This window comes from Ascidiella aspersa, chromosome 4 (genome assembly GCF_963924565.1).
Source record: "Ascidiella aspersa chromosome 4, kaAscAspe10.2, whole genome shotgun sequence".
NCBI lineage: Eukaryota > Metazoa > Chordata > Ascidiacea > Phlebobranchia > Ascidiidae > Ascidiella > Ascidiella aspersa.
In genome coordinates, this window is record NC_139450.1 from 33,807,768 (window position 1) to 33,819,945 (window position 12,178).

General features: G+C 35.4%; 1 protein-coding gene across 1 annotated transcript in view; it reads right to left on the minus strand.

Annotated features, from left to right (window-relative positions):
* Positions 1 to 12,178, minus strand: part of LOC146157617 (dual oxidase 2-like) — a 49,792-nt gene that overhangs the window by 31,052 nt on the left and 6,562 nt on the right. Inside the window, exons 3-8 of the mRNA XM_083387774.1 lie at positions 8,823 to 8,906; positions 7,200 to 7,361; positions 6,307 to 6,479; positions 2,928 to 3,141; positions 2,014 to 2,138; positions 1,332 to 1,440 (exon numbers count right to left, since the gene is read on the minus strand). Coding sequence (XP_083243900.1) covers positions 1,332 to 1,440; positions 2,014 to 2,138; positions 2,928 to 3,141; positions 6,307 to 6,479; positions 7,200 to 7,361; positions 8,823 to 8,906 — 867 coding nt within the window. The remainder of the gene's footprint in view (positions 1 to 1,331; positions 1,441 to 2,013; positions 2,139 to 2,927; positions 3,142 to 6,306; positions 6,480 to 7,199; positions 7,362 to 8,822; positions 8,907 to 12,178) is intronic.

Consider the following 12,178-nt stretch of genomic DNA (forward strand, 5'->3'; position numbering starts at 1 on the left):
TCGTAATAAGTCTCAGGGTGTCCGGTGTACACATATTTCCAATATGCCTGAACACTTACTGGTTATTACTGTTGTATTAGAATTTTCTTGTGAATAACAAAATCTGCCTGAATCCGAATGGTGAAAATAACGATTCTGGTTGCACATCAATTGATAAAGATTAAACTAAGCACAGAACTTAGTAAACCGAAAATCAGTTTGTTTAGACGTTACAATAAGATAAATATATTTCGCTATTAAAACCATCATCAGTAAGTTCTTAGTTTAATATTTACTGATTTATTATTACTGTTGTAGTAAGCATAGTTCGTTGCTTTCGGATAGAGAATGTAGCAGTGTTGTAAACAAGTCATTTTAAATGGACTTGAGTCCCAGTTAAGCCATTTGCAAAAATAACTTAAGTCCAAGTCAAGTCATTTTGAACAAATACCAAGTCAAGTCCCAGTCCAAGTCATCAGTTGCGCAAGTCAACTTCAAGTCATGTCCTTGTCATTAAAATAAAACGTTAAACTACTAGAATTTTTAAACTCGCATGATTATGAACAATAACTGAACTAAAAAATAAAGAAAACGGAACATATAGCAAGCAATTTGTTTTTGTCCCAAAATTTGGATAAATAGATCAATTTTATAAAAAAAATACTGATTTATTTCAACCCAAGTCATTTGTCCAAAAGACTTAGGTCAAGTGAAGTCATTTAAAAACAGTGACTTAAGTGCAAAACACGCAAAAACACCAAAAAACGTGACCGGTTTCTTTGTGAAACGTGCTGTTAAAGGGCTTCATGTAATTGTTATTATTATTGTCCAGACGTGGTTTTTGGCAGTGTTCACATTCGTTATATGTCGCTATGTTGTCTGTCTTATCTTGGTCGTGTGAGCGGCGCTTTTTATATCATAAAGCCCACATTTCAGGGAGAGGTTTACAATTAATCTTTGCAAGTGTTATTTTTATGTTGGGCGGACACGATCTGTTCGAGTGACACGCTTCAAAGAAATATCAATATTATCTGAAACCACTAAAACCAGATTCGTTTTATGTGTTTTTTTTGGGTGACTTAAATGTTTAAAACTATTTTTGCTGAAAAATTGTTTAAAATATTTAATATGTTTCCCAATCTGGGTTATTTGAGGATTGAAATGTGAACTTGAATAAAAGGCTCAAAAATGGTTAAAAAAGGCCCATGAAAGCTCAAAATATACGTTTTTAGCGAACAGTGAAAATAATGATCCTGTGAAATTTTTCTTACAAAAAAAAACCTTTAAAAGTTAGATTTTTGGCTGCGTCTGATTTTGACCACCTTGTCCTATACCGTTGTAGATTGTCTCACCTGTTAGATTGTACGGCGCCATATTTTGTCCAGTAACCTCAGTAAGCCATTCGTACACGACGGTTTTCTGGTAAGTGGCGATAACCCAACGTCTTGCCACGTCGAATATCTGAATAAATAAAACGTTGAACAATATTTTTTTATTCTTAAAAGGCTATACTATAATTTAATTTGTATATTTAACTAACAATTTCAACTCAATGACTTTGCTGTCCCAGTATTCGTTTAGTTTCTGGTGTATTCTATGCATAATTTGATTTGATTGGAATTGGGTTGTTAATTTTTATAGTTCAACATATTTTTGATGCAAATGAACTTACGGAGCAATTACAACTTGGACTTGAATTTGTTAACTAACGATTTCGACTAAAGACTTGACTTATTATTTAATGAAAATGACTTGACCGGGACTTCTATTTCAGTGCGCTCATAAAAAGCATTCGACACCAAATGAGCGGCGAACTCTTTTGTAGTAAAATTTCTCAAGACCGAAAATAAAGCGCTGTTCTGTACTCTCTGCAAAACGTATTCTTTCCTTAAGTATTTGGGCAAAACAAACTTTGGTAACTAATGATTTGGACTAAGACTTTACTTGTTTTGTATGTATTTGGCTTGACCGGGACTTCATCATTTGCTCTTTCACCTATGACCCCTCACAGTTAACCCTTAACCCCGCACTCACCCTCTGATCTGACCAATCACTGTGGTTTCTCTCCAGATCTGCAGCCATCTTGTTGTGCCATCTGAACCACAAAGTTCCAACGCTCATGAGGAATGGATTCTCATTCCCCCGTCGGTTGCCGAAACCTGCACAACAGACAGACTCACTTAATTAGATTTCGTTGTTCTATCTCTGTTTACTCATTCGGAAACCTTGCCAAGCTATTTCGTAAATAGCAGTACTTTTGGCTGCCGTGGGCGGTTTAATAAATTAAAGCTTTTGTTGTAACGCAATTTGCGGCCTATTTCAAGGTTATTGAGCTTTTTTTCAGCTGCGTTCAGCCGCCATGTTAGCGTTATCAACGAAAGTTAACAGTTACAGTAAAATCAACTTGCGTGCGTACCCCAAAAATTTATTACGCGTACTCCTGGGGGTACGCGCACTCTAGTTTAAGAATCTCTGGCTTATTTGAATGGAATCCTAAGTTCGAAATCAATAACTTTAACTAATGCGCAGACACAAAAATATACTTGTTGTTCACCTGGGATCAAAATTGCCGACCTGCCCTAAGGCTTCGTATCAAAGAACAACTCTCAAGGCTGAGAAAATAGTGTCAAACGAAAACGTTGGTTTTTGTAGTAAGTTTAATAGTTTTTTCCACACATAAGCATTTCAATAACAGTGATTTGTTGATGTCTAGCAGAATCGATGCATTTAGTAAGCTTGAACTTATTTCTCACTCATCACAAAAACGTTAGCAGTGATATTTTTGAATCGTAACAGTTGAACTTGCTCGCGTACCCAAACATTTTTCTCGCGTACTCCTTAGTTTAAAATCAATTAACTTGAAACTAATGCACACATGTATGGTTGGTATTCAAAAATACGGAAACGGGCCAACGAAAAGGCTCTGTATCAGACACACAGTATCTTACTCATAAGTTCAGTTTGGCTTCGTTTAGTCGGCGGTCTCTTGGTGTCAATGGTCGGGTTGTAAAGTGGTATTTCGTTGCGATTGAAGGCTGGAAACCCTTCTTTTCCCGGCTCCTCTCGCAACCTTCCTCCCTTGAATGTGCGCATCTGGTTCGTCCAGGAGGTGCTAGCTCCATATATGGCGCTACCGTCTAACCAGGCTGTGACGTCGTTCGCCTGGGTTAATGAAAAGGGAAATAAGATTAAGTAGCTTGTTGTACACTACCGAACAAAGAGTTTTTATTGTTGAATAGTATCGGTGAAAACTCCCTTATGCCGCCCGCGGCTGATTTTTCATACTTTTTTATTTGGCGAAAATTAACCTTGCGTTTTTCTTTGCTTGATTTTAGGTTATATTATTAAAGAAGTTCTACTTGTGGCATCCACGCCTTTTCCTTACCAGCTTTTTAAAACAAGGATAATCCAACTTTCTTTCAAAAGGAATCCCACTTTGTATAATGTGTATATCAGTTCTCTTTTTTGACTTGGCCCTCCAATATTTTTCATATTTTGCATGTGACCCCCTGCCAACAAAACTTGCCCACCATTAGCCTACAATCCGCAAAATTAAATAATAAAATGCGTAGTTTATTTCCTGGTTTGTCCAAATTATAAGGTATTACACTAGAGTTTTGTAAATGTTGGACCCCTCGTAATTTATTATCACCGCCTTATTTAGCGCTATCATGCGCACATTGCAAAAAACTGTACGGGTAATTTTGCCGATGCCGTTAATGACCGCAACCCAGACCTTTCTCGTTAAAAGTTTAATGTGTGGAGTGATGTTATCCATCGACACATTGCGCAATTCCCCATTTGGAAAACCCCAAGTGTTTAAAACTTACTTTCTTAACCGTTAACACGCTAAACTTCAAATGCTAATGGAGTTTGCGGTAAGCCCAATCATGAGTCATCAATTTTATAACACTTTTCTGGTTGAAAAATGTGATAATTTAAACAGATTTAGGCCATTTTTTATTCTATCCTAAAAACCTACAATAATTTGCATCACAGTGTGTACATCTCGGTAAAAAAGCATAGTCATCCTTCCATATAAAAGAACCTTACTTTGTGATGTTAAAATAGGAAACACAATAAGACTTACATGGCAACAATACCTAAAGCAGAATAAATCTATAATATCATAGCGTTAAGACCAACGACATAATAAAGCCAAACACACAGTATCATCAAACTGTAGGGAGAGGCTATGGGACGATCGGGGGGCATGGGTCTGGCACCGGCCGTTATGGTGTCGACGTTTGGGCGCCGCTGTTTTGGCACCGGGCGAAAACGTTTCGCGCTGCGCGAATGATCTTTCTACGCCCAGTTTGTTTACGTTTTGATGCTGTCTTTGGAATAAATCAGCGCTTCTTTACCGTTGGGACGTGGAAGGCTGCCAAGTGTGTCGCGGACAAACGGAAAACGTATTCAAAAATATTAGACATATATTTTTTAACATTTTTTATTTTTTCGCCAATGTAATAGAACTAGCAGGAAATTTAAAAGAAATGCCGTTATACCCCCAGAAAATCGCGCTCGCTTCGCTCGCCAGGTGCGCCCGGACTTAAAAACATTAACAAACACTATTACACTTTTCATTATTAGTATGGATAAAAAAAATCCGAGGCCCGCCTGATTCACAATTGTGCTAACATTTTTCTAAGTTAACATTTTGTGCGGCCCACAGAGACATTTATGAGTTTGGTTGCGGCCCGCGACTAGAAAAGGATTTAAAGTCTTGGTGCAGAAAGATATGAATTTTTCCTGGTAATGACATAACATGGTAAAATAATGTATGTATAAATTCCAATAGTGAATGTATGTTAGGCAACATAAAATATCTCTGACAACTTATCGAAACGAAAGTGAAGACAATATGATGTTAGACAACGATCAATATAATACTTTACTGTAAAGCAAGATGAGGGGGGCGATATGAAATAATACTGAGCCCAAGGGGGCACTAGTGTAAAAAGGTTGGGAAACACTGATTTATATCTTATTCAGATGGATTGAGGATTCTGATTTAGACGTTATTACGACTATTATAGGTAGTAGTTCTATATTTTCCTATAATTCCGAACTGTTTTATTTCGGCGATTATGTTGTTTTTATTTAGGCCTTATGGCTGGAGTCCGTTAAAATATATTATTACTTATTGAAGGTGTTGTGTTTTAAATAAAACACTCGCCAGGAACGCGTATTTTGTTGAAGAGCGTGTGCTACACCCTTAAGTGAGTGCGTGTTAACATTGGTTGAACTTTTAACTAAAAGTCATAAGTTCATAACGTAAGGAGCTGGTGCGTAGAGTAAGCCTCTCTATATGTAGCCACTACAAATCCCTGATTTATTTGGTAGTAACTTATAGACGTTTGCATTCGCACTTGTATCATCATCCGTTAATGGGACTGAAATATATCCAAATTCCACTTATGTTAGGTGAAATGCAATTCTTGTTATTATCAACACCAATGTACCTCTAAATGTGCTATTAGAAACCTAGAATGGTTGGAAATTTGTTCCACCTTTTATAAATGAGGCTTTAAACCAGGGGTGTCCAACAAGCGGCACGCGTGCCAAATGTGGCACGCGATCTAATGAAAAATGGCACGCAAGCCCTCCCCAAAAAATACTAAAATTGTTATTCAGCCAATTGTCAAAAAAGCTCAATTTGTTATGCAGCCAATTGCCATTGTTTGTTCACAATATACTATTGTTTGTTCACCATATAATACAATCGGGGCAATCACGACAACCAACAATTACTTTTGATCTAGTAACATAGTACTGTGTGGAGGCTAGCATTCACATAATATTATATAGCTTGTGAACAAACAAAAGTCAGCTCACCGAGAGACACTTTGATGTAGTGATGCGCATTTCTACTAGACAGTTTTGTTTTCAAGTTTAAATAAACGTTTTTGATTTTGGTAAAAAAGCGCTTTTATGATTAAAAAGAACTGGTTCGGTTACGAAACTTTGGCACGGGAAGAAGTTATAAGATAAAAATTGGCAAGCCGGCATGTTTGAGTTGTACACCCTTGGTTTAAACAATCACTTTAACCAATAGTGATACGAGTGCCTATCGATACTCCTTTATCAAGATAATGTTGATTTATTCAACCTTTTTGGCTTTAACATTCATTATTATCAAGCTACATTACATATCCGCACATAGGGTACCACAGTTTAATTAATTTTATTATCTTAAAAAAAAAGCTGCGTTGTAACGCACCAATATCCTGGGTGCGTTACACTACATTACATATACCCGCATAGTGTACCTACAACAAGTTTATTGATTTTTACAATCACACCAACCCCTACATTACAACTCACCAATATCCTTGGTGCGTTGGTTGAAGATCCTGTTCCCTCGAGGTACTTTGACCTGTACACTGGTATAACCTCCTCACTGTGCGGGTTGCTGCGGTTCGGGAACTTAATGTTGGCGTATGCGTTCGGGCATGTGACCTCCCGCGTGTCCACAAGGTCATCCACTAGGTGCTGACCTAACAATAGACGTTCAGTGACGTCAAGAGGTCAACAGAGGTCACCAAATTTTTTAAAGGCGCGGTTAACTGTAAGGACTGGTGATCATAGACAGGATTCAAGTGTTTTTGTACTTGATTATTAATATTATTAAACAAAGGTATTAAAGTATATAAAATATATAGCGGCATTATAAAATTTTTGTTTCATTCGATATTCATCCCACCCAGCATTTACTTATTAAGTAAACCAGTTTTTACCGTAATTTTACCTAAAAATGGTAAAATGCCATGGCCCAGAAGAATTAACCCCTTGTAAGTTGTAACATAATTGATTAATACCAAATTTCCAAAAGTACAGACATTTATACTATACCGGGTACATATAAAATATTAATCTTTCGAACGCCCACTTGGGCAACAAAAAAATAAATTTTAAAGGTACTCACTGAAGAAAACGAACATGAGTTTGTTATCTTATATCAACACTTCATAAGCCTCTAGTTTCATCTTTTTATTAAACAACTAAAAAGTGTTTCATAATAAGAATTTCAAAGCCAATACAGAAGTAGGTATCATTTTGAATCCATTTTCAACATAGACTAATAGATTTTTGAAACACTAAATATGTCACCTACTTCTATATGTGATTTGATATTGTTGCTACATCTAACTACAACCTCCAGTCATTATGCTACAAACAAGTGTTTCATTTCTGCGTTAGATTTTGTTTAAACTCACCGAAGAAAGCGAACATTACCGACTGCTTGCTTTTGCTGATCACTGATTTGTTGCTTCGCAGCAAAACTTCACTCACCCTCTTCGGGTTGGGAAGCCCCTCACCCAGGGGTTTGTTCACCCCGTCCGCGTACCGTGCTGGGGCTCGACGGGTAAGTCCCGTACCTGAGATCAAGCAATAAGAACAACACTTTAAGAGTTTTTTTTCAAATTTTTAAAAACATTTTTATCAAAAAACGAACAAAATTTAACAAAAATTAAAAACAATCTCGAAATATTTGGGATATGTTCTTCCTTTGGGTGAACATTTTTTTATTTTTCGATGACCAGACTTGGACAAATCGAAAATTCTAGTTATTTAATTTAAAGAATTAGAGCGAAATGCGACTCACTGTTATTTTACTCTAATTAGATAATTACCAAACATATTACAGGTCTATCGATAACATGTAAATTAAAAGTTAATAAATTTAAGTTCCTATGTTCATAAACTGTTATAGCACAGAATATACCAAAATGGTTAATTTGGGCATTGATTATTGCAATATGTGTTTAATGAATATACTTTATTCATCTAGTCCAGCGGTTTTCAACCGGTGGGTCACAAACCAATTTAAAAAAGCTAAATTTATTAAAGAACTTAGTTTTGTGCCCCCTCTTATACCTAATTTTATAGGAATATTGGCTAGAATAGGAATTTAATCTAACTGTGTGTTTATTTTTAGCCGCAAGTATCTCACTACTGCGCGGTTGAATAAATATAATTTGTTTTGAAATATGATCTGCGTTTTTTTGTTCTAAACCTACTAAACAGTTTTTTCTTTCAAAAAATTTATTGAGCCACAGAATTTTTGCACAACGAAAATGGGCCACGAAAGTATTCTTACATTGTTCTACTGCGCGTACGTGACAGAATGCAAAATAAGTTATAGAGCCCTTATAGAGCAAAATCCTTTTATATCGCGTCTTTATTTATATTTTAGTCTACGGTCAATTTTTGCATACTAAACACAAAAAAACCTGAGTATTTTTGTGTTCTTCGATTTTTAGTGAAATTTACTTCCTCCTTAAAGCAACCGGCTTATAGGAATCGGTTAATTAATATGCACGCTAGTTAGTGACGTCAATCATGACGTAACATCCGGTTGGTAACTAATTAGCGAGCCGCCATATTGTGAAACCTTCAATGCGTGGCGTGATTTAGTTTGCAACTGAAAACGCCGATTTTCTATTATTGTGCGGATATTTGCAATTTGTGTGTGACGTCATGCATGAGGCATATCTACACTGAGTTGTACGTGCTGATTCACATGACCACATTTTGTGTATTATTTAAACATACCCTTATTTTTTTTCAAAATGAATCGTTATTGGTGTTTCAGTCAAAACAATTTTTTAAATAAATTTTAAAATTTGTAAAGCTTCATTTCATAAAAAAATACTTGGAATAAGTATTTGTGACTAAAGCTAACTAAAATTGATTTTAAATTTTGTCGAAATTCGATTTTAGAGAGATTTAAAAACGTTGACGAAAATCTTCGTTGGGGATATTTAAATATTTTAGGCTAAATTGAACATCATTGCTTGAGCATCATCAACTCGTGGGTCACATAGAAACCATATTACCTGCTGTTCCCCAAGCAGGGTGATCCAGGTTGTTGTACCAACCATCTGCTCGCTGGACACGATCCGCAAATGCCCGATTCACGCCTGAAATAAGAAAGTGTGAGCATGTTTAAACAGTGCTGGTAAAATCAGGGCTAAAAATATAAAAAAACTTTTTTTTAGAAATTAAATTTCTAAGGTTTTGCATTTTTGTAACAAAAATTAAAGTGTCATACTGAGCCAAGATCTATTTCAAACTAATGTTAAAACAAAAAATGTGGGGTTTACACAGATGGAAAATGGTAATGGTTTCATACACGCAATTTATTTTAAACTGGATAAAGATCCATTGTATTCGTTTTTCTAGCATCCTACTATTACATAGACATCAGATTTTGCACTGCAGCTTTTTTGACCTTTTGTATACCGTAAACAACTCATTTGCATTGAAATATATTTTGTTACTATTAAGGAGTGGTATAAGCAAGGCATAACTTATAAGGCATCTTTGTATTGTGATTGTCTAAATGTCGTGTCAGATTTTATCAGCTTTAACTGTTAGCATTTAAACAACAACTTCCTATATGGGTTTGACTAAGTTGGAAGGTCGCCCGAAACTGCTTTTAAATGTGGTATTTGGGGATTTTTTGAACTTTTGGACTTTGTTTTAATCGTGTTGCTTGAATTTTGTTCCAGACAGGCTATTTAATCGGGCAATGTGATTAATTTAGCAAATTAAAGTCCGTTGTTGAAAATTGGTGTAATCTCATTCAAATATTATCTATTTTACTCAGCACAGAAAAACGACCACTCTAATGCAAAACAATCATTCTTTTTAAAGCTCTTGTGAAATATTTGTTTTCAACGATGAAATTTTTGTGAAACATTAGCAATATTATGGTTTAAAAGAATCGTTAATGAAACCATAAATAAACCGGGTAATTGTCCTAACATTTAGACCAGTGGTTCTCAAAGGCCGGTCCGCATCAACTTTCCTGCCGGTCCGCCAAATATATTACAATTTTATATCGTAGTTGCAAAATGCAAGATGGTAAAAGCTTGTCCATCAAATGTAGAACTTCGTCAGCTCCGTAATTTGCTACATTGTGACGCAACATAGAGTTAATGGTCTACTTCGGACTTTATTGTTTGTCACAATGGTGCAAGTGTTCTAGCAGGCTAGAACACGTTTGTCTTAAGCTTTAAAACCAGTTTCTTTTGTCGTAATTACATTTTGGATTGATTTTGATTTTTGAAGGTCCACCGGTCCACAAAACTTGTTTTGAAATCTTACTGGTCCGTAAGCCTAAAAAGGTTGAGAACCACTGAATTAGACGACCAATTTCAGATGAGAAACTCTATAATTGCTGGAATCACCGGTTACATAGTTAACTCATATTAACCAGTCGCCAACCACTTTAATAGGTGTGTGTATGTGTTAACATTTAGGGCCATATTGGCTGAGGATTGCAGTAAGACGTAATAGGAATATCACAACCCATAAAGAAGTAGAAAGAATTTTGTGAACATTTCAAATATCTCGGTCGATTTTGATGTTGAAAATGAATAAAGAGATATTTGCAACGTTAAAAAGCTACCTGTTTTTAGTTTGTTTCAATTTTCGAATTTAAAAAATAAACATGCAAAAAAACAAAGTTTGTTTTATTAAATGTGCGACTTTTCATGAATTACGTGACGCTTAACACGTTGTTTGTGCTGAGTCATGTCATGTAAAGTGACGCAGCAGCCGGCCGCGACGTCGATCGATTCCCGGCGTATGTGTGTGACGTCATAATACGCCGACAAAGTCCGTGTTTGTTGTTGTTTATTTCTTGACGCGAACCGCAGACCGCACATCTCGGAAACACGAGCTCAGAAAAGTTGCCCGAAAATTCGTGCCAGCAACTGTGTCTGGTTCTGGTTATTTTAAAATTTTCCAGGAAATCACTTTTTTTTTTCTCCGCGACATTTTTTTTAGTTTCATCGGTTATTTTTGTTTTTATATAGAGGAAATCGTCTTTTTTGATTCAGTAATTTTGCACGTGCCGCTCCCCGCATAATTTCGTTGTGGGAGTTTTTTTTTTTCGATGCTTTATTTTTAAAGTTCGTGTTCTAATTGCACGTGAAGCCCATCCTTCTTGGTTGGAAATAGTTTGGGATTTTTGCTTTCCTAAAATTAATCCATATTTTTGGTACACTTTGCATCTGTAATGTACCTTGATACTGAATTTCAAATCCAAAAAGGTCGAGTAAATCGACATCATCTTGATGAAGACCTTTCGATACGCACTTGTGTAACATTACCTGGTTATAATAGAAGTGCGTGTCGAGGCGATGGCGACCTACTGGACCTTTTTGGCTCTGCAATTTGTTCTAAAAATCCATATTTTGTTCGCTAATTATGAAAAGGTATCATGCATTAATGTTTGCCGTTACCGTTGGCCAGTACGACTTCAGGAGAGCTTGATTACAGAATATCTATATGAACGTTACAGTTGTTAGTATAAATAATGTAACGTAAAAACTTTTTTTGCTTTGATAAAAATTCACTTACTTTTTCTATTATCAATTTTAACTTTTTTACGTTGTTGCACACATTTGTTCTATAACTTCATTTTTACCCTGATAATAATGAGCCATTGGCGAAACGTGTAAAAACAGAAAACATGTTTATTTTGAAACTTGGAGCGTAATGCTTGGAGGTTGCAGTAAGACTTGAAATGAATATCAATGCCCATACAAAGCCTCGTAAGTTACATTTTGTGAACGTTTTGAATATCTTTATTCAATAATGTTGAAAATATATAAAGAGATATTCGAAACGTTCAAAATATACCCACTTGTATGGGTATATTCTTCCTACGTTTTACTTTAAATGGCTTTTCTATAGTTTATTGAAACAACGGGGTCATTACCTTTATTACTGGGCACGCATGCACGCATTAGTGATTATTAGGGCGAATATTTTTTGACTTGTCAAAAAAAGTCAAAATTTTGTCAAAATTTGTCATTATTTTTGTAATTGAAAATCAAATAAAAATGCACATAAATCGTTTACAAAATTAAAAAAAAATATAGTCAGCTTTTTAAAATTTCGTTCAAAGTCATTTTAATCGTATTATATCTTTATTAGAGCAATATACGTTATAAAAAACGCGTGATTAACGACGCCTAAGTAATTTAAATCAATGTATTTCTAACAGGTCAAAATTTTTTCAAAATAAATTATTTTCAGGTCAAAATTTCCTATTTTTTTGGTCAAAAATTATTCGCCCTAGTGATTATGTATCGATTTAAATTGCTTGCCATCTGGGTAAATGAGGTCTACCTTTTACTTGGGTTATTCCGAAAGCTAAAATTACAGCTCTATATATAAA